General features: G+C 41.3%; 1 protein-coding gene and 1 long non-coding RNA gene across 3 annotated transcripts in view; one reads left to right on the top strand and one right to left on the bottom strand.

Moving 5' to 3' along the window:
- The window catches only part of PDHA1 (pyruvate dehydrogenase E1 subunit alpha 1), a 30,351-nt gene extending 18,844 nt beyond the window's left edge, over positions 1-11,507 (bottom strand). Inside the window, exons 1-3 of one of the 2 annotated variants that reach the window (XM_038390851.2) lie at positions 11,168-11,389; positions 5,285-5,299; positions 1,431-1,499 (exon numbers count right to left, since the gene is read on the bottom strand). In XM_038390851.2, the coding sequence (XP_038246779.1) occupies positions 1,431-1,499; positions 5,285-5,299; positions 11,168-11,242 (159 nt within the window). In that variant the 5' untranslated portion in view covers positions 11,243-11,389. Of the gene's footprint in view, positions 1-1,430; positions 1,500-5,284; positions 5,300-11,167 lie in introns of both variants that reach the window. The other variant, XM_038390861.2, reaches the window with a different exon arrangement.
- Positions 3,829-22,167, top strand: LOC122457968. Its single transcript, XR_006277765.1, has 4 exons — positions 3,829-3,840; positions 7,640-7,643; positions 19,437-19,441; positions 22,075-22,167. It is a non-coding gene; the product is annotated as an uncharacterized LOC122457968 (long non-coding RNA).
- Positions 22,168-23,636: the final 1,469 nt, after the last annotated feature.

Here is a 23,636-nt window from a genome sequence, read left to right as displayed (position 1 = left end):
GCAGGGACACTGGCGGGTGTGGAGAGAAGCTGACTGCCAGTGGGTGCTAAGCACCCGTTAGTTTTTTTCCAGAGGTGCTCCAGGGGTGGAACACCCACAAAGTTGGCACTTATGCTAGTATCCACTGATAGCCTCCTGCCTTGAGACTGTCCCCCAAGTTCTGGATGCTCTTCAATTCAAATCACTTCCATTTTAAAATGGTTTGCCTTCCCCCTCCCTTCAGTCACTACTCACAATAGATATTCAAAGTAGGGAAAACTCCCTCCTTTCTTAGTTTTCGAAGACTGATTTTCTTTTCAGTTTCAAGCCATTTCCCTTTACTTTTATGGTTCCTCGGTGTTTTTTCTTGGACTGGCCAATGGCTACATGTTTGAAGCTAGTCTCCTTTGGGTGGGGAGATAGTTCTTCTCAGTCTGATTGCTTCTCCTCCCTGTTGTGAGGTGATGCTGAAGTCGCACCACAGTATCTATTACATTTTCTAAATACGCACACACATATATTCACAACCATAAACTGTATACATCTCATAATGACTATGAGACTAATGACTTAAACCTTCCGTTCTCTCCTTGGGGTATCTGGACCCTGACTGTCACATGGGGAGCAGCAAATGCCATTCCTCTGATAGAAGACTGTGAGGGAAAGCCAAATAGGAGAGAATGACTGAGCCCCTTAAGAGAACTAACTGACTTCAAACTTTAGGTTCTGCCGATACTGATAGGGCCAAGAGGTGAAAAATGGTATTATGTACTACTAAGGGCCCGGTCAATCCAATGCCTGCTGGCATGCTGGGTATAAAGACAGGAGACCTTCATCCTCATGAGTCTGTGCAGATGCTTAGTACATGTCTCAAGAGCAATTTAAGCTAAAGGACAAAGTTGGCACAACAACAAACGGGTATAAACTAGCCATGAATATAGACTGGAAATTAGAAGGTGTCTAGCCATCAGAGGAGTAATGTTCTGGAACAGCCTTCCAATAGGATTAGTAGGGGTAAACAACTTCCCTAATTTTAAGATAGAGCTTGATGCACTTATGAACAGGATTATATGTGAGGGTTGCCTGAAAAGCAGGAGACTGGGATCCAGGACTCAGGAGGTCCCTTCCAGTCTTAAGTTCACAATATTTCAGTTTTTCATCTCAATAATTTATGCTATTTTCTGTTTTTTAGTTACCTCAGAATCTTACATTAGCATTTTAAATATCCCAAACAGCAACAATTTTTACTCATTGTGTAACTTGACTTTTTTCATGCACTGAAGAAATAAACAGTTGTGAACTCCTGCCAGGTGCAGATAGATATAGAAATGTTTGGTTCTGAACATTCAGAAATTATGTCTTTTCTTACAGAGAAATCCACAGTGGTAATATCTACAACAATACTTCTATTTAATGCTAATTCTCAAAAATGAAATATTCAACTTCCTTACCTTAATATCAAATGTAGCCTCACTTGTGAAATCTGCATAGTTACGAGATGCCACCACCACACGGGAAACCTAAAAAAAAACCCCAATACATGTTATTTAAATGTAGAAGTCAACAACAATCCCAAGGAAAAAGAACATTTCCCCAGTCATTTAAACAGTCAACATTATATGTAGCACATACAGATACCAATGGAAAGTGCTTAACTCACAAATTATGTTTATCTTCCCATAGTACCAGAGAGTAGTTTGGATTTTAACTTGTACCCCTCCCTAGATATTAGAACTCCTTTTCTAACTTGAATTTAAAAGTTTTTTTAAACAGAAGATTGGGTGACATCTTAAGCTCGCAACAGTGATCAATAACTAAGTAATAATGGAAACATAAGGATTCTGAACAGTTCTTAAGACCCTGCAAGCATCAAGAGCATCAAACTCAAAGGGAAGTTGTCTTTGTGGGTATGTGAAGTTTACCGTGCGAGAACACAGGGCGAGTAGGACACAGACTTTGTCCTGGCTCTCTGCATAGGGGTTAATTTCACCTATATTAGAATAGCAAGAAAAATACAAATTTTCTGAAATTTAGGCTGCTCTAATCATTTCAAGTTAACAGCTACCTTTCATCCCTAGACCAGTCCCCATGACTTGGCAGGATTTAAAATTATTCACTTCTAGGGACAACCTAGACCCACTTTAGAAAGGTCATGACAGGAACAGATAGTTGAGGAATAAAGAATAGCATAGATTGAGCCAGAGAAGCACAGTCATATCTTGAAAACAGTGTGAAAACATAAGGGCAAGGGACCTAAGACACAAAGCTTCAAAAAGGAAATGTAACAGAACAGGGAGTACATTTTAAAATAAAGTGTGCATGGATTAGGGGGCTAGTCTACACTCAACACTCCTTTGTAACTCTCATAAATGATGGTTATGTTGCAACATAATGTAGCTGAACCCCCCTCCCCCCCCACACACACGATACAGACATCAGGCTTATCCATCCATCCACCCACCCACCCACTGTCTATACAGCACAGTGAATACAACATTTTACCTCTGGTTCCAAAAGCCCAAGCTTCTATCTAGCTATCTAAAAGAGCAATTCCAATAGCTCATTCAGCCAAGCTGCTGACATATATGGTCACCTGAAAGGGCATATAGCACATCATGTAGTTCCCTCCCACCCCACGACAGGATATTTTTCAGTTTTACTTAAAAAAAAAAAAATTCTTACAGATGGATGTCACTCTAGTCTGTTATGATTGTGATCCTACAAGTTACCTTGGCAGTTTATTCTATTGCTTAACTGATTTTATAACCTAATGTTTTTCATAATATGAACAGGTAAGACATTCTATGCAGGAGCAGGCAAATAGACAAGCCAGTACATAACAGTGCATGTACATCTTTGGAATAAGAGTCCCAGGGGTAGGTCTACACTACAGAAATACACTGTAGCAGCACCATGGTATAGACACTTCCTACATCGACATACAGGGTGTGACATTATTGACATGAACTGTGACTGTATAGATCATTGTTGCAACCAAGGTCCTATAGTTGCACCAAAACTTGTACAAAGGAGATCAAGTAAGGGGGTCTTGAAAAGGTTGTAATTTGCTGGTTATGATTATGCTGTCTGTATGTGTGTATCATTTTTGTATTTCAAGTTATGAATATTGGCTATGTACTTGTATCTCAATGTGTTTGATTCTTAATAGCACCAATGAAGCATTTGGCCAGCTTTTTGAGAAGGGACTCTTCAGATTAAGTGCCCGATCAAGAAATACTTAACTGACAATGGACCTTGGGAGACTCCAATCCACAACATTCAAGGTAGCATGTGAGCAATGGCTGCTCTACCTGTAAAGAACTGAGTCATGAATGGACATGTGACTTGCCCATGTGACTCCAATCACCATCTTGCTGCTGTGATTTTCCACAGTAAGAACAAAGGCATGTCTTTCCACATGGCAGAGGATATAAAAGGCCCTGGAATCCCCTCCATTTTGTCTTCAATCCTGCTTCTTACCTCTGGCGGAACTTTGCTACAAACTGAAGCTCTGAACAAAGGACTCAATGACCCATCCAAGCTGTGGATGTACTCCAGAGACTTGATTTGAGCCTGCAGTTTATTCCATCACTGCTACAAGCCTGAACCAAGAACTCTGTCATTACTGTACAAAATTGATTCCATTTAACCAGTTTTAGCTCTCATCTATATTTTTTCTTTTTATGAATAAACTTTTAGATTTTAGATTCTAAAGAATTGGCAACAGCGTGATTTGTGGGTAAGATCTAACTGGTTTACTGATCTGAGTCTGGGGCTTGGTCTTTTGGGATCGAGAGAACCCTTTTTCTTTCACTGGGTATTGTTTTTCATAACCATTCATCCCCATAAGAAGTGGGGCTGGTGGTGATACTGGGAAATTGGAGTGTCTAAGGGAATTGCTTGTATGACTTCCGGTTAGACAGCGGGGTAAAACCGAAGTCCTCTCTATTTGGCTGGTTTGGTGTACCTCAGCAGTGAAGGAACTCCAGCCTTGGGGCTGTAACTGCCCTGCTCTAAGCAATTTGTCCTGAATTGATACTCTCAGTAGTGTCCCGCCAGAGGCTGCATCGTTTCAATCAATGTAGTTAATCAACTTCTCTGAGAGGTGGTAGCTACGTTGATGGAAGAATCCTTCCATTCACCTCACCACATCTACACCATGGGTTGGGCTGACCTAACTGTGGTGCTCAGAGTGCAAAATTTTTCATATTTAAAAATGAAGTTGTAATTTATTACCAGAAAACAGAGTGAACTGCAATCTAAGCCTGGCCTACACCTAAAACGTAAGCTGACCGAGCTACATTGCTCAGGACTGTGAAAAATGTATATACACACAACATAGTATATATACACAAATTTATGTCTATAGCAAATACTACATTGTTTATATATATACACACACCCACACACACACACACACTCTATCTCTCAAGTACATTATATTTCAACATACTACAAAGTTACTACCAGTCTACAGAACATTAGCAAGCTAAATATAATCTCATTTCTTCCTCCTCTATCTTTCAACCTTCATCCCACAGCCCATCATTTTTCATCCACATTCACCAAAATTTGGCATACCATGCACAATCCACATTACATGACTGAATTCACTGGTACCATCACTACATTAAAAGGATACTGACTTCCTTACACTCTTTAATTACTCTTTAAAATCTTGTGGGAAGAGGCTTCCTTTTTTATCCTGTTTTGGTTTACATTTGGGTTTTTCCCCCTCAATGTTCTGAAAGGAGCAGATGACATATACAATTATTTTTCTTGAGTAACAATTAAAGTTTTGGCCTGAGGATTGGTAAACATCTCTCTTTGATAATTAATATCAGTAACCACGAACCTGGGATACTTATTGTTAGTTTGTTGCTTGGCTTCAACTGACGGAACAACAAAAAATATTGTTCTGGTTTACTTTCTCAGAAATTGAGTACAAATTTAAAAACAAAAAACCCTCCACTTTTAGACTCTGAAGGACTTTCCTCAGACTATAAACATTTTGAAGCAATCTAAAAACCTCAATATCCTTTTAACCCTTCTTTAATGCAACAGATGAAAAGAAAAAACAACTAAGATTAAAGATATTCAAGAAACATTCTAAAAATTAGATTAAATAAGTAAAATGTAGCAATACTAACAGCGCTCTCTAGCCATTTTACATGTGACATTAAAAATGAGCAAGGAGTTTAGGTTTATATAAAAAGGCTAGCAAGTTTTGTAAAGCAGATTACATATGTACGTAATTTTAAAATTCTGGCTAAAAGCAAACCTTTACAGAAGTGATGTGCCTTACCTCACTAACAGCTCCCTAAGGTAGCAGCAATTGGAGGAAACAAAAAGAGAAAAGAGTCAACAGCTGTAATAAATCAATTCAGGGGAAAAATAATCAATAGCCTAGCAAAATAAAAGATAGTACTATAATTTCTCTTGCTTATGGATGTACTTTAAGGCCTCATGACTTGATTCTTCCCAGCTCTAGACTTCATGAAGTCATTTAACACCTGGGCACATGGAGTGCAAAGTAGATGTAAAACATTACCTTATGAAGTGGATATGAGTGCTACTCTTGATTGGCAGTATGTTAACACTGACTTGCACCAGTGTACGTAACAAAATCCAGGAAAAAGAATCAGACCCAAAATTTTCAAACCTGGAAGCCTAAAATTAGGTTTCCAAATCAATATTAAGATATCTCAATAGAACTAGCTTGGGCACTCAAATGTGCGACACTCCAGAAAGCCCAGGCCATTTCTAATTGGGTGCCTCAATGTAGATTGAGGAGCTAGCTATCAGCTCCTGGATTTTATGACTTAAAGATCACATGTGGCAAATGAGCTGCATCAGAGGGAACAGATCCAGTGAAAGATTACCTCCTAACATCCAGAAAGGGCAGTCTGCTACTTTCAGTTACAAAAATGACAAATAACCCTTTAACTTATTAGAGAGTCTCTGCTGTTTAGGGAAGAATCCTGAAGTTTCCTTCTATAGGAACTATCATTCTGAAAGTAAAGACTAATAAATGCTGAAATTGGTGTACACAGTCTTATAATGTTAAGTGCCTTGAAATGTACTTAAAATTTCAGTTCTTGATTAAAATGATCTTCACAAAAGCAGTGACAACACATACTGTCAAGAACTAATGCCAGCAGTATAGAAGGACACCGTAAGAATTAAAAGCCCAGTACTAAATTCATAATCTAGGGGGAAAAAAAGTTTGTCAAACATTAAATAATTTAACACTTCATTGGTAAAGTTACTTTACAGATTCCCCTAAAGGCATTTTTCCTCTCAAGAGAGACTCCCTCCCCTTCTGCAGGATTTCCTGATTTCTGCAAGAGAGCTTTCCTCCCTTCCTGAGGTAGCACTCTGCCACTGCACTGTCAGTCTATAAAGCTATAATTTATAAAGGGTTTGGGGGTTGGTTGGTTGGTTTTTTGAGTTATCTGCTTCACCCCAAGCTGTTCTCAAAAATGAAGTTTACTAGAAATCAATTTTTTAAACTGCTTCATGGATCTTAAATTTAATACATTTTAGTTTGCTGTAAGCACACTGAACATAAAGCGGAGCAACAAGCAAAAACCCCCAAACATAAGAGCAGTGGGGTGTACAATAATACACAATGAAAGGAGAATGGGGAAAAAAAACAATCATAAGAATTGGGCTGCAACAGAGACTTTGAGTGGGTGGAAAAGGAAAGGCAATTGACAATTGAAAATTCTTGCTGCTTCTGCTCATGCCCTCATTCCTTGGAAGTTGATGATTGGTCAATCAGCCTGGAAAGTTTAAACAGCAGAGCCAAAACTCATTGGTCCAGGCTGCAGACCAAGCACATCAGCACAAACCTGACTCAGAAAAATCTACCTTTTTAGTGTAGTGCTCAAAAGTGTGTTTGGTGCTTTCCAGACATGTAATAAGACAATGTGGTGTGGAATAAGGAGGAGGGAGTAATAGGATACTCCACTCAGCTCATTTGTCCCTGTTATATTCCTATGCAGTCCTCAAACTTGCCAATTTTCATTTACAAAATTTCTCTATTACTATTCTCCTCAGAATGTGGCCCATTCATCCACTGTGCCTACTGGATGACTTTAGGCAAGTCACTTCACCTCTGTGTCTCAGTTTCCCTCTTCTATAAAATGAGGATAGCTATATTTACCTCTTTTGTAAAGTGCTTTGAGATCTTTGGATAAAAAAATACTATATTAGAACTAGGTATTAACAACCACTTTTACTTCCTATTTTTAACCCACAAAATTCTCATCTTTGTCAAAGTAACTCCTACCCATGACAATCCCGCTCCAATCCCATGTCCTCTCTCCATACAGCAGGCCTGATTCTAGTTTGCTTTCACCAGTTAACCAGAAGTAACACTGCTAAAGTCAGAGTTACACACGTATAAAACTAGTGTAGGAAAGATGAAATTCAGATGCATTAATTCTTAGCCTCTCTTCCAATATCTTCTCCCCATTAGCCCCTACCATGCAAGAGTGAGCAAGTCATTATCGGTCTCAGGGCTCGTCTACGCTTACCATGCTGCAGCTGCATAGCCATAGCGCTTAGTGAAGACATTACCGACACCAACAGGAGAGCTTTTTTTTTTTTTTTTTTTAAACCAGCATAGGTACTCCACCTGTCCAAGAACTGGTAGCTATGTCAATGGGAGAAGCTCTCCTATCAACATAGTGCTGTCTACACCAGAAGTTAGGTCGGTACACTCAGGGGTGTAGAAAATGCATACCCCGGAGCGACACAGTTATACCAACGTAAGTTCCTAGTGTAGACCAAGCCTCAGAGGTCTGTACTGAGTGGAAAGCACGCTGCTGCACAAGCTCGCTTCGCCAGCCTTTTTCTACCAGGTGTGAGATCCATGTGCACAAAGTCACTGGGGAAGCTCTTTTCCCATGTGATATTGAGGAGGGTCAGTGGCACACTGAGAACAGAGCCCAAAGTCATTCTCCTCACTCATTAGTTTCAACACCACAAGGTTGGTGGTTTCAGAGTAGCAGTCGTGTTAGTCTGTACTCTCAAAAAGAAAAGGAGGACTTGTGGCACCTTAGAGACTAACAAATTTATTTGAGCATAAGCTTTCGTGAGCTATGTCTCACTCACTGGGGGTCTCTTGTCTATATGGAAATGAGTTGCGAAAGAAGGGTAGGGATCAAAACGTTAAGATGTAAGCTCATATAAAACTTCATTAAACAAAGTAATTTCACTGAGCATGGGATATTTTTTCCTTAAAATAATCAGCAATTTCAACAGCTCAGTACAAGATTAGGGAGTTGTCTGACTATATGCTTCCTGAGACATATGAATTCCACATTCAAAATACAAACAACAACAAAAAACACACACTAACAGTCTTCATAATCATGTTAGTACACTTAAACTGGGATCACTGCTCAGACATATGAACAGAAAAAATGTAGGAAGTCTTAATTTAGAGAACATCCTTATCTGTTTCAGATAATAATTCATCTTTGAATGAATCTTTTTAGCTCACCTAGCAACTATTTTTAAAAGCTTTCTTTCCAAAAGCATGCTAAGAGAATTTGACCACATATGCTAACACTATATCACTTATCTGCACAATTGTAGACATTGAGTTACACAGGCTAAGAACACAGCAAAAGATGAAAAATCCTGTAAAGTCACACAGTAGTAATTCAATAATGTCTTCTGTGGTTCACTACCTTTCTTCGGTTTCAACACTTCAAAAGTTATTTTTAAAATCTCACCACCAAAATGAAATTGAATCAATTTTAAAAAAAGGTTGGTGTCCTCCTCAATTGTTCTGAGTTTACACACACAAACGACTAGACATGGGAAACAGTGAAACTTCCTTTGTATAAAATGTCAAATGTACAAAGTAGACAAATTGAAAAATAAGAATTGTATTCTCTGATCTTTAGTAACTTTTGGATTAAACATGCAACAGTAGGTAAAAAAATGCATACAATGGTAGGATGTTTTGACAGTATCTGTAAATTAGCATTTTTGTTAGCATTTTGAACTTTCCCTCTCAACCACCTATTCTCATTTTAATCCTCAGGTTTAGTTATTTTATCACTAAAAACAACTGGAGAGTGAAGATGGAATTTTATACTAGATTAGTGTGGGCTGACCCCAGACCCAGGATCACTGAGGTTCGCAGTCAGGAAAAGATTAAGTCCCCTTTTCCTTCCCAAAATATTTACCTTTCATTAACCCATTCAGTATTGAACCTCTCTGCATATTCCTCTGCTGATGTTTTAAGTTGATATTCTATTTAAACTCATACATTTTTGTTCCATTAAAATACATTTGGCAAAAGATGCACTGAAGACAACTGAAGTCTTAAGACGCTCAAGCTACTTCCTGCCCGCCTTAACCCTCTCAGTGCCTCAAGATAGCTCCCACTTTTGCTCCTTACTTCCCTTCACTACCAAGAGTTACCAAGTTGGGTGAAGGAAAGGTTGGACTAACCTAAGTAGGGTAGGTCAAAGCACTCTGCAAAGCCTGTCAAAAAACAAAACCTTTTTCATATCAACTATAGAAGTTAGTAAACAGGGTCTGAATGCATCTGATGAAGTGAGCTGTAGCTCACGAAAGCTTATGCTCAAATAAATTTGTTAGTCTCTAAGGTGCCACAAGTACTCCTTTTCTTTTAGGGTCAAATAGCACACCCTTCCCGCTCCTAATGAGCCAAAACCAAAAAAGCGTTGCTCTACCACTAGAACACAGGACCAGCGCCTACTATCTGGTTTTAATAGCATTTCATGTGATAATATGCATACCACTGCAAGCTTATGCTGCACTTTACAAACCTATATTGACATATTCCACCCTGAACTATTTACAAAGAAAGTTAAACAAGACAGACACAAGACATGACCAGCTGCTATAAGGAAAGGTGTGGGGATTGATACTGAAAGGGTAAAAAGAATCTCTGCAAGTGAGCTTTGAAGCAAAATCTAAGGAGGAAACAAGATTTGAGAGATGAAAGGAGGGAGACTGTTCCAAATGTACCAGCAGCATGATGGGAGATGCGTAACAAAATAACTGGGAAGAACATACAGAAACTAGCAGAATGAGGAGAGTCTGCAACGCTCAAGAATAAATGGTGATGGTACGGAGAATTCAGAGCGATCAGAAAAAGAGCATTATGCACCAAGAGTTTGAGAGTTCATCAGCACTTAAAACACTACAGCGGCACAACTGTGCTGCTGTAGTGCTTCAGTGTAGACACAACCCACACCAACAGGAGAGATTCTCCCACTGGTGTAAGTAATCCACCTCCCCGAGAGGCGATAGCTAGATCAATGGAAGAATTCATCCTTCTACACTGTCCACCTGGGATTTAGGTTGGTTTAACCTCACTGCTCCAGGGTGTGGATTTTCACATCCTTGACTGATGGAGTTAAATTGACCTAATTTTTTAGTGTAGATCAGGCCTGAGACAGAGGACCAGAAACTCAGCTGGTGTAAAAGAGTATCCATTTACACCCACTGATGATCTGACCCGAATTAGGAACTTAAGACAAAAAGTGATGCAGCAAGGGCTAACAGAAACAGGTAGGAAATGGCAGGTGACTTTAAGGAGTTATTTTCAACTTCTAGCCAATCTAAATAAACCAAACCCGCGTTCCCATTTACTGTGTATAGCTGTGTACAGGTATAAAGGGGGATTGTGCCTGGATCTGCAAGACGGCGCCCTTGGAGGGAACATCCTCCGGCTTCAACAATCCGATCTGCTCGAAGAGGCTCTCATGTCGCTGCAGCAGCATGCGCCCAGACACTGCCCTCACTAGTGCCCCCTTTCTGGGCCAGGGAATCCCCCCCCCCCCTTCACATAGTAGAAAGCAGACACTGAATCACACCGTTGGTCGCGTTCTCCTTTTAAACGCCTTTAAAGAGGCCACAAGCCCGCAGTGACTCCGGAGCGTGGGGCGACACCAGCCGCGCCCGCCCGCCCCGGTTTCCGCAGCAGCGGCGGCGGGCGGGCGGGCGCGCGCGGGGGGGGGGTTGGGTTTAGTTTTATTTTTAGCAAGGCAAAAGCAGGCATCGGGGGGGCGGCTCCCGCCTCCACGCCCCCGGTCTGAAGCGGCCCCGGCGCCCTGCCTGGCCGCACGGGCCCAGTTTTCTCCGGCCGGACTCACAACCCCCACGCTCCGCTTCTGCCCTTCCCCGGCCCCCTCACCGGTCTGGCGGCGGCGGCGGCGGCGGCCGGGCCCTGCAGCACGCGGGAGAGCGCGGCCAGCAGCATCTTGCGCATGAAGGGGCGGCTGCGCCTGGCACGAGCAGCCTCCTGCCCTCGAGTCTCCTTCAGCGCGGGCCGCTGGGCCGACCCGGAGCGGCCCGGAGTGACGGCGGCGGCTTCCCGCGGCGCTGCGTTCCGGCGCGGCGGCCGACCGACGCCTTGCCCTGAGTTTCCGCGCGTCCGCTCGCTCCTCTGCCCCTGGCCGGGCTGGGGCGGCGGAGGCGGGGCGCGAAGCCCGGGGCGGGAGCGTTCTGGGTGCCGCGTGCCTGCGAGCGGGCGGGACTCTCCGCGGAAGGGAAGCGGGGGGGGAGGGGAGGGTAAAATGTACGTTTCTGGCCCTGGTTGCTGGAGCCCTCGGTGGTCAAACGTCGCTTGCGCTTTTTTTTTTTTTTTTTTTTTTTTTTAAATCTCAGATTTGGGGGCAGGGCCGGGGCCACGATCTTTCAAGGCGGGGGGCTAGCGGTGGGGTACGGATGCGCCGCAGGGAAGGGCAAAGGAAAGTTGGGAGGGCAGGAGGTAATGGCCTGAATGGGAATCCAGCCAGACAACCGCTCGGGCTAGATGTGAGGGAAAGAGTTTGAAACTTTTCGCCAAAAACAGGGATCTGTTTTTAAAAACGATGAAAAATGTTTCTGGTTTTCAACCTGCTCTAGTTAATTTCTCTCTTGACTGTCAGTACCTCGACTAGCCAATCTGGCTGATATCTGTAATGCGGAGTTAAATAATAATACTACATATCACTTATGACAGGTTTCAGAGCAGCAGCCGTGTTAGTCTGTATTCGCAAAAAGAAAAGGAGGACTTGTGGCACCTTAGAGACTAACAAATTTATTTGAGCATAAGCTCTCCTGAGCTACAGCTCATTTCATCCGATGAAGTGAGCTGTAGCTCACGAAAGCTTATGCTCTAATAAATTTGTTAGTCTCTAAGGTGCCACAAGTCCTCCTTTTCTTTTTACATATCACTTAGCCTGTGTCTGTGTGGCTCAGTAAATGTAGGCAAAAGGACACAGAATCTGCTTTAGTGTTGTTGCTGTATTAATTATGGTTCATCTGTTTTATTTCAAGGTAGTGAAGTATATTGGAGTCAGACGAGAACTGCCAAGTTTGTGGCATGACAATATGCTGCTATGTCATAGAATCATAGAGTTAGAAGGGACTGCAAGGGTCATCTAATCTAACACCGTACCAAAATGCAGGATTTGTCGTGTTTAACCCATCCAAGACAGATGGCTATCTAGCCTCTTTTTGATAACCTCCGGTGAAGGAGCTTCCACAACTTCCCTAGGCTGTCTGTTCCATTGTCCTACTGTTCTTACGGTTAGGATATCTGTCCTGAGATTTAATCTAAACCTGCTATGCTGTAGTTTGAACCGATTACCTCTTGTCCTGCCTTCTGTGGCAGGAGAGAACAACTTTTCTTCATCTTTTATATGGCAGGCTTTCAAGTTTTTGAAGACCACTATCATGTTCCCCCCCCTTAATCTTCTCTTTTCCGAACTAAACATAGCCAGTTCCTTCAGTCTTTGCTCATATGGCTTGCATTCCATCCCATTGATCATCTTTGTTGCTTGCCTCCTGGATCCTTTGTTGCTGGTTGCTGGGTCCTTTCCAGTTTCTCCACGTCCTCTCTATATGTTGATGACCAGAATTGGGCACAGTACTTCAGCTGAGGCCTAACCAGTGCCGAGTAGAGTGGTACTGTCACTTCCTGTGACATGCATGTTGTGCCTCTGTTAATGCAACCTAAAATCACATTGGCTTTTTTTGCTACGGCTACGATGATTCACATTGAGGTTTTAATCCACCACAACTCCCAGATCCTTCTCAGCTGTGCTGCTGCCAAGCCAGTTTTCCCCCATTCTGTATTTGTGCATTTGGTTTTTCTTCCCTTACATTTGTCTTTGTGGAATTTCATTTTGTTGCCAATAGCCAGTTCTCCAATTTATCAAGATCCTTCTGAATTTTAGCTCTATCCTCCAAAGTCTTGGCACGCCTCCCCCTTAGCTTTTTGTCATCTGCAAATTTGATCAGTATGCTCTCTATTCCTATATCCAGGTCATTAATAAAGATGTTAAGCAATACCAGACCCAGAACAGATCCCTATGGGAACCCACTTGAGACCTCCCTCCAATCTGACATCATTCCAATAATAACAGGTTTCAGAGTAGCAGCCATGTTGGTCTGTATCTGCAAAAAGAAAAGGTGGACTTGTGGCACCTTAGAGACGAACAAATTCATTTGAGCATAAGCTCTCATGAGCTGTAGCTGACTCGGCTATAGTTCCCCAGTTTCTCCTTTTTCCCCTTTTTAAAAGATGGGCACTGTGAACCCTTCTCCAGTCTTCCAACACCTCTCCCGTCATCCAGGAGTTTGCAAATATCATTACCAGTGGCTCTGAGATTTCTTCAGTGTCAAGAAGCAACACTATGATACAACCTCCAACCTGACTTACATTTAGGACTCTTTGATATCCTGCAGCATGCAGGTGAGAGTACTGAAAATCTGCAATATCCTGAACATTTCAATAAGTACAGGTTTCAGAGTAGCAATAAGTAGAAACCCTAAGTTTGTGAATGTAGCAGTTACCATGGTATCATCTCTCCTGCTCAAATAGAAAATGTCAGGATTAGTTAAAAAATATAAATCAGGGCCATTGCTCTTTCCCACCTGCATTCAAAAAATCAGATTACTTTTCATAATTATATTTTTATAAATTGATATATTGTGAATATTTTAAGTCATGGAAATGCAAGTTGTTTCTGATTGGAAAGGGTCCCATTTTATCTGTCTCTTGAAAAATAATAAAGCAATACTCTAAATCATTTCTGTGGTTTACAAAAAATTTGTTCATTTTGTTTTATTTGTATTAATACAGGCTCACCATTTAAAACTGAAAATCATGTCATTTTTAATATTCTGAAATAATTTGAATGCCACAGATATTAATTCAGAAAACTAACCCTTGAATGAGGTAAATGATCAAAAGGAGGATATAATAAAATTAACAGTAGAAAACACCAGGAGAAAATAAAACTCTTGCTGAAAGTAACAGTTTTATATAACTTCTCATAATTAAGCAATAACATATTTAGAATTTGACTTTATTTATTATTTTGATGTATAATATTTTAAGCATTTTTATTGTTTTTATTTACATTTTCATAGTTGCAGGAAATTATGTAGGGGTCAGATAATAGGGTGATCAAACAATTATTTAATGACAGTAGATTTTGAGATTCAAGAAGTTAAAGCTTTATAATAATTAAAACACAAATTGTCAACATCACATGTCAAAATTTACAAATTAAATAGCATTATATTAAACTGCAATAAGTTCTCAAGCAGCATTATTCCTGTTTTACCTATCTGTAAATTTCAATTTATATCAATGGAAATATTTTGTGAGAGAGGGAGAGTGTGTGTGTGTGTGTGTGTGTGTGTGATGAAGTTGACATTTATTGATAAAAATCTAGTCCTTCCAAGCTTGTATGCAGAATGATCCTAGGCACATTTTCACAGTTGCTAAAACAATCAAATCTCAATTATCTGAACCTCAGGTATCCAAAGGCTGAATATTGTCCATAAGGTTTGACTTCAGCACATAAAAATGACTTCCGCCAATTAATCAAACCTATGATTATCTAAAGCTCCGTAAGCTTTTGGATAACTGAGGTTGTACAATAGCTTACATGTTTGAGTTGAAACAACTGGAAACCGTTCAAGGTCAAAGACCATATAACACAAAGATAAAAAAGCATAGCACAAAAATGCCATAAGGTGTCACTATGGCATAAGGAATAGAGAAAAGCTATCTTCCTCACGTTCAGATACTGACTGATATCAAAAAGAAAAGGAGTACTTGTGGCACCTTAGAGACTAACAAGTTTATTAGAGCATAAGCTTTCGTGAGCTACAGAAGTGAGCTGTAGCTCACGAAAGCTTATGCTCTAATAAATTTGTTAGTCTCAAAGGTGCCACAAGTACGCCTTTTCTTTTTGCGAATACAGACTAACACGGCTGCTACTCTGAAACCTGATTGATATCAAGTAGCTATTAAGTATAACAGTAGTGACTCAAAAAGAAAAGGAGTACTTGTGGCACCTTAGAGACTAACAAATTTATTTGAGCATAAGCTTTCGTGAGCTACAGCTCACTTCATCGGATGCATTTGGTGGAAAATACAGCGGGGAGATTTATATACACACACAGAGAACATGAAACAATGGGTTTCATCATACACACTGTAAGGAGAGTGGCTCATCTTAAGTGATCACTCTCCTTACAGTGTGTATGATAAAACCCATTGTTCCATGTTCTCTGTGTGTGTATATAAATCTCCCCGCTGTATTTTCCACCAAATGCATCCGATGAAGTGAGCTGTAGCCCACGAAAGCTTATGCTCAAATAAATTTGTTAGTGTCTAAGGTGCCACAAGTACTCCTTTTCTTTTTGTGAACACAGACTAACACGGCTGTTACTGTGAAAGTAGTGACTCAACTCCTGTTAGAAGAAATGCATTGCTTGGTTACTTGGAAAAGAAATATTAGGACAATATTAAGGAAATGAGATGAAAATAAAATTGTTTCAATGCAAAGGGAGGCGCTGCTTGGTATACTTCCCTGTTTCATATCTAGGCTATTTATTTCCTGTCCTTGAGTGCAAGAATTTATTATTTTAGTACCAAAGCTCTCAACATTGCCTCAGCTCCCACTGCTCTAATCTTCCCCAATTATTTGCAGTTTAGTTTTGTTTCCTGTGTTTCTGCTACGCATTTGGTTTTAGCGTCATTTACAAATTTGACCACAGTTGCTGTATTTATAATAGTGGAACAACAAAGAAAGACGGGAAACAGCTGTACATGACAAAAAGTTTTTGGAGCTCCAACAAGAGTCCACAGTGAACAGGAAGTGTCATTTCTTAAAGGCTGTGGCATGTGTCATAACCAGTGTGACAAAAGTAGCTCCGTGCACTGCCAGACATCTATGCTCCACTGACCTCAGTTAAAGACCCATTGCACTAAACCATTCTATTTCTCAATACTGTTAGTGGGTCTGACTTGCCACCACTGGGTTACTCCAGTTTTATGCTGATATAACTTCATGGTTTTTTTTCTCCTTCTTTTTCACTGTAAAACATATACAAAATGATGTGAGATAATGTTAAGATTGCAAAATCAAACCTGCAAAGGTCAGAATGAAGGTTGCCTGTACAATCTTAAGTTCGCTCCTCATGAGTATGCATTATGATAAAATCTTGCACTACACAGGAAGATTATGGCAGAGCCAGAAATAAAATCCCACTTTCCTGGATCCCAGTGCCACAAATGTAAAGAACATCCTTTCTCTTCTTGCTACCATGAGGAAGGGTCTTATTCAACATATAGCATATGATCATGTAGTTAAAGACTGCATTATAATGCATATGCATAAAGGGGCCAAATTAAGGTTGTGCAAGTTCCCCTAGGGTCTCTTTATAGCTTGCAGGTTCCACAGGATTTTATGTGACTGAATAATACTTTAACATTTTTTTTTAAAACCTAAGGACCAGATTGTGATATGTCCTTGTGGAGGTGCAAGTGCCACTTCAGGAGTAGTCATAATTGCAGTCCAGGCCAATAGAGCTCAGGGGCTGTTCACTTCCTGTTCTCCCAGAGGCAAACACCCCAAACTGGCCTTTAACAAACCAATATGTTGTGGTTTTTTTGTTTTGAAATGACTTTGGCTTTTGAATAATACAAAATTAAAAGGAGTCAAAATCAAAATGAAGTGTTTCAATTTTGTCAAAACAAATGTTTCAACTGACCCCTCCCACTCCCTGTCTACCACTTTGTTTTTTAATTTTCCTTTGTGGAGAATTTCAAAATTTCCAGTTTTTGTTCCAATTTGGAACAAAGCCAAATTTCAAAATCTCATAATCCTTTGCAAAATAGAACTTGCATCCTCTGCACAACTCTAGTGATGGGAATGGGCTTAGTTTTTGGTAAATGTTATTCTACGCCTCTATTGTTGCTCTGATAAATGCGTGGCTTTATATTATTTTTGGCCTAGAGATTTAGGAGAAGCTTCTTGACCATATTGCTTGGTTACTTTTGGATTTAAAATCTCTGCTCAGTTCAGTACTTGAAATGATACTCAAGAAAGCTATCAGTAAAATCCCAAACAGCTGTCAATGTACAAAAGCATATTTCACATAGTTTATTGTTGTTGCTGTATAGCTTCCACACGGTTTTCCAGTTGTCTGTGAGCATCAATAGTCTTTTCCTGCAGAGCCTGTCCTATTTACAACAGTGATTCCAGGACAAAAAGTTGCCCACAAAGCCTGCTGAGTGGAGCCTTGGCTTTGTCTCCATTTGTCATAGCAACAAGAACTCACCTGTTAGAAAGATGCTGATAGAGACAGGGAAAGGTCATATGTGGACCTTCACCCACCTTGATGAGATAATCATTTATAATACTAGTTTTCATATTATGGGCCTATTCCAAAGCCCATTGAGTCAATGGAATGTCTCCAAGATTTATTTAGACTTTCCATTGACTCAACAGGCTTTGGATCAGGCCTATTATGCACTAGTTTTCAAATAATCAATACATATGGATATTTGTGGTCATGCCTATGTGAGTATGTAGTAGTTTTCACATAATATATACAAATCAGCAAAAGACATTGGTGTGTGTAATGCACCTATCTTTGAAGTGTGAAAGACATGAATTACATTGGGTATATTGGCTCATTGTACTTAAACGTTTAGTTCCATATGCTGCGATTCACTACTACCTTGCATAAAAAAAATACTCTGTTTTTGTCTGTTGACAGATTAATTTCTTTTTTTTTAAGTCTTAGTTTCTGTACCATTAGCTTGTCTCTTTTGCCTCAAGAGCTTTAGTTGTTCTTGGGCAATGGATATATTTTACAAAGATTATACCTGTGATTTTTTTTTCTTTTTTACGGTGTGATACTATGTCCCTTGACTTTGCTTTTTCCTCCAGCACCTGTCTCCTATTTCATGTGACAAGCAATCCTCTCCTATGTCCTTCCTACCCTCTCTCGCCAGCTAGACTCTAATAGTCTTGCTATGGTGCTATGTAAAGTAACTCAGTTCCCGATTATAAACCCGATTATTAACTAATTTGCTTTAAATGACATTGGGTGGAACTTTTCACATTTAGTTGTTAAGATGACTTCATTCTCGAATACAAAACATTATTTACATTGGTTAATTACTTTTGATTAACAGATTGGCTAAATAAAACAAGCTTGTAAAATGGCCCATTCATCCACGTGCCCATTTTGGTGAGGGTGGGAGGGAGGATGAGCAGGGAAAATTCTTGGGCTATATTCTTCCACTGCAGGGCAACAGTAATTCCCAATGCAGCTAAAGGGAGTTTCTTTTATCCTGATGGAGAATTGGGCTCATTAGTATTTTCCATCGTCAACTTTATAGCGAGGGTGGGTGAGCAGATTGTGTATCTGGCCTAGTAAATTTCCATGATGAATTTGCAAGGCTGAAATAAAGAAACTTATTTAGATTTTCAGGGTTATTGGGTCTTCTTTCTTTCCAACCTCTAGGTCACAAATAAATTAACTTCTAAAAAGAAAATATTTTAAGCTGTTATTAGTTGCAGAGCACCCTCCTTTTTGATATTCAGCTAAATCAATGCTTTGAAAGAGTCCAGAGATTTATGTTTAAAAATACTGAACTAATCCCATTACAGGGTACTTTATGACTGCACATCAATTTCCAGTACTACATTTCATCCAGAAAGTATTTAGTATGTCATATCTCATGATTACAGGTTTCAGAGTAGCAGCCGTGTTAGTCTGTATTCGCAAAAAGAAAAGGAGTACTTGTGGCACCTTAGAGACTAACAAATTTATTAGAGCATAAGCTTTCGTGAGCTACAGCTCACTTCATCGGATGCATTTGGTGGAAAAAACAGAGGAGAGATTTATATACACACACACAGAGAACATGAAACAATGGGTTTATCATACACACTGTAAGGAGAGTGATCACTTAAGATAAGCCATCACCAACAGCAGGGGGGGGAAAGGAGCAAAACCTTTCATGGTGACAAGCAGGTAGGCTAATTCCAGCAGTTAACAAGAATATCAGAGGAACAGTGGGGGGTGGGGTGGGAGGGAGAAATACCATGGGGAAATAGTTTTACTTTGTGTAATGACTCATCCATTCCCAGTCTCTATTCAAGCCTAAGTTAATTGTATCCAGTTTGCAAATTAATTCCAATTCAGCAGTCTCTCGTTGGAGTCTGTTTTTGAAGCTTTTTTGTTGAAGTATAGCCACTCTTAGGTCTGTGATCGAGTGACCAGAGAGATTGAAGTGTTCTCCAACTGGTTTTTGAATGTTATAATTCTTGACGTCTGATTTGTGTCCATTCATTCTTTTACGTAGAGACTGTCCAGTTTGGCCAATGTACATGGCAGAGGGGCATTGCTGGCACATGATGGCATATATCACATTGGTAGATGCGCAGGTGAACGAGCCTCTGATAGTGTGGCTGATGTGATTAGGCCCTATGATGGTGTCCCCTGAATAGATATGTGGACAGAGTTGGCAACGGGCTTTGTTGCAAGGATAGGTTCCTGGGTTAGTGGTTCTGTTGTGTGGTGTGTGGTTGCTGGTGAGTATTTGCTTCAGATTGGGGGGCTGTCTGTAAGCAAGGACTGGTCTGTCTCCCAAGATCTGTGAGAGTGATGGGTCGTCCTTCAGGATAGGTTGTAGATCCTTGATGATGCGTTGGAGAGGTTTTAGTTGGGGGCTGAAGGTGATGGCTAGTGGCGTTCTGTTGTTTTCTTTGTTGGGCCTGTCCTGTAGTAGGTGACTTCTGGGTACTCTTCTGGCTCTGTCAATCTGTTTCTTCACTTCAGCAGGTGGGTATTGTAGTTGTAGGAATGCATGATAGAGATCTTGTAGGTGTTTGTCTCTGTCTGAGGGGTTGGAGCAAATGCGGTTATATCGTAGCGCTTGGCTGTAGACAATGGATCGAGTGGTATGATCTGGATGAAAGCTAGAGGCATGTAGGTAGGAATAGCGGTCAGTAGGTTTCCGATATAGGGTGGTGTTTATGTGACCATCGCTTATTAGCACCGTAGTGTCCAGAAAGTGGATCTCTTGTGTGGACTGGTCCAGGCTGAGGTTGATGGTGGGATGGAAATGGTTGAAATCATGGTGGAATTCCTCAAGAGCTTCTTTTCCATGGGTCCAGATGATGAAGATGTCATCAATGTAGCGCAAGTAGAGTAGGGGCATTAGGGGACGAGAGCTGAGGAAGCGTTGTTCTAAGTCAGCCATCTGAAGCAAATACTCACCAGCAACCACACACCACACAACAGAACCACTAACCCAGGAACCTATCCTTGCAACAAAGCCCGTTGCCAACTCTGTCCACATATCTATTCAGGGGATACCATCATAGGGCCTAATCATATCAGCCACACTATCAGAGGCTCGTTCACCTGCGCATCTACCAATGTGATATATGCCATCATGTGCCAGCAATGCCCCTCTGCCATGTACATTGGCCAAACTGGACAGTCTCTACATAAAAGAATGAATGGACACAAATCAGACGTCAAGAATTATAACATTCAAAAACCAGATGGAGAACACTTCAATCTCTCTGGTCACTCGATCACAGACCTAAGAGTGGCTATACTTCAACAAAAAAGCTTCAAAAACAGACTCCAACGAGAGACTGCTGAATTGGAATTAATTTGCAAACTGGATACAATTAACTTAGGCTTGAATAGAGACTGGGAATGGATGAGTCATTACACAAAGTAAAACTATTTCCCCATGGTATTTCTCCCTCCCACCCCACCCCCCACTGTTCCTCTGATATTCTTGTTAACTGCTGGAATTAGCCAACCTGCTTGTCACCATGAAAGGTTTTGCTCCTTTCCCCCCCCTGCTGTTGGTGATGGCTTATCTTAAGTGATCACTCTCCTTACAGTGTGTATGATAAACCCATTGTTTCATGTTCTCTGTGTGTGTGTATATAAATCTCTCCTCTGTTTTTTCCACCAAATGCATCCGATGAAGTGAGCTGTAGCTCACGAAAGCTTATGCTCTAATAAATTTGTTAGTCTCTAAGGTGCCACAAGTACTCCTTTTCTTTTTGCGAATATCTCATGATTGTTAATGGTAATCTGTGTGGAACAGATAGCATTGAGATCAGGGATATAAACACAATTATTTTTACTTAATGGTCCACTCAGGAAGGTTACAGGACCTTATGAAATAGATGAAGCCATGATCTTAATTTTCAGATGTTTTTTATACGATCCTTGCTGTACAAATACCTTTAATTTAAAAAACTAATAAGGTAATGCAGCAAGTGAAAACATGAAGAAATGGTGGGAAAAGTTTCTTAGACATGATCCAGCTGGCTGAATTGGATCAGCTAAAGGTTGTGCTGATTTCCAATGTGAATTTTTGATGGCTCTTTTTGGAAACGTTTATGCTGAAGAGCAATTCTGAAAACATGAGCAAGGTTGATTTGAGCCCCCGTCAGATTTCCTGTTATGTATCCAAATTTTATATAACACAAGAAACCGGATAGTCCAGAGGCAGAATTAGTTAAATTAATATTAAATCATGCAACTGCATATATGGTTGGCTTTATTACAGTTCATGTGAAGATTGAAGGAGATGAACTTCCTAATGGTATATGGGAGTGTGATGGGGTGTTCACCCCACACCGGAAAGGAAGGGGTTAAAAGCAGCCAAGGGAGGCTGTACAGGAAGCAGCCAGTTGTTGGGAGGCTGCATGGAGCAGCCAATCAGGGCCCAGCGGGCTCACATAAAAGGGAGATGCAGGGCAAAAGCAGTCGCAGTGTTGCCAACTTAGTGATTTTGTCACTAGATTTAGTGACTTTTTGGTTTCCCTAGTGAGGAAATAAGTGTAAAAGCGACCTGTGATAAATCTAGCTACTTTCACTGCCAATTACAGAGATATTCAGAGAAAAAAGTCACCACTTTGTACAGTGACAAAATCATTCACAAGCAGCTCAATCGTGTTAATAAAATCCATTCCATACTCCTCTTATTACATTCTGTTGCACACCAAGTCAATGTCATTATGTTTCACTTAGGCATGTCCTCGGAAGGAAGCGCATCCCAGGGCTTGGGCAAAGAGGCTGTGAATGAAAGGAAGGATTTGACTCAAGCTCCTGATGGCAGAATAAATGCTTAGCAAGGAACTGGGGATCAGCTTCAATTCCTTGGTGGCGGGGAGGGGGTGAAAAGCCAGATCTAATGCAGAGGGGAGGCTGGAAGAGGGGATGATACAACTGCCCCTATGGGAAAAAGATATGATCTGCTGCTTAGTAAAAAGCATTAGTGACCAGAGCAGGCGCCACTCCCTGGGTGACGGGGATGCAGGAAAAACCATTTGTCAACAGATCTTTGAGCCTTTGGCCACTGAAATGTTAACTGAAATATTAACAAAATCCCCCTCCAAAGAGTGTGAAGCTGGGTTGTCTAACTGGGCGATTCCCTGGGACTCTGCTGAACCTGCCCGTTACTAGCTTCTGCATTCACCCTGCCCAGGCAAGAGGACACTCCCAGTTGATGAACAAAAAGCAGCAGCAATGCTGGGCACTCCCTCTCCGGCCAGATAGACTTGTCAAATGAGTTTATTTTGTTATCACTGACCAGCTCCATTGGTGTCTCTCAGCTGATGGGGGCTGGCAAAGGGTTTCATGGCTGTCCTGGCTATGCACGGCAGGGCTGGGGTCCCCCTGCTACATCTAAACTGGTCATTTGGCTGCCCCTCCAGCCATAGAACCTGGCTTTCTCTGGGCCCTTGGGGTGTTCAACCCGCTGCTCTGCCCCAGGTCCCGCCCCCACCTTACCCCTTCTCCCAAGTCCCCACCCCCACCCCGCCTCTTCCCTGCCTCTTCCTGTCTAGTTCTACCCACTCTCCTTAGTGTTCCCCTTTCCTGTTCCTCCCCTTTCCTCCCAGCACCTCCTGCATGCCACAAAACAGCTGATTGTGGTGGGTGGTAGGCACTGGGAGGGAGGGGAAGAAGTTGATTGGCGGGGACACCAGCAGGCAGGAGGCACTGGGGGGGAGGGGAGGAGCAGTGTGCCAGTGGGTGCAAAGCATCTGCTAATTTTTTCTATGGATGCTTGGCGCCTATGCCTCCAGCCCTCCTTCCCTGGGGGCATGGTCCAAATTCCCTTAACCCCTGCCACCTTTAAAAAGAAAATGAGAGAACATAGGATTAGAACCCTTAGAAATTAAGGCCTTAAAGGAAATGAAGGCCTTGGATGAGCTGTCCTGGGCAGACTGAACGTTGGACAGAGCAGTTGCTGGCCAGGATCAGGGAAGCAAGAATGAGTTCCTAGCTGGCTGCTGGGACTTGCAGGCTTGAGGCTTTGAGAA

This window comes from Dermochelys coriacea, chromosome 1, assembly GCF_009764565.3.
Source record: "Dermochelys coriacea isolate rDerCor1 chromosome 1, rDerCor1.pri.v4, whole genome shotgun sequence".
NCBI lineage: Eukaryota > Metazoa > Chordata > Testudines > Dermochelyidae > Dermochelys > Dermochelys coriacea.
This window is presented reverse-complemented; position numbering and strand designations above follow the sequence as displayed.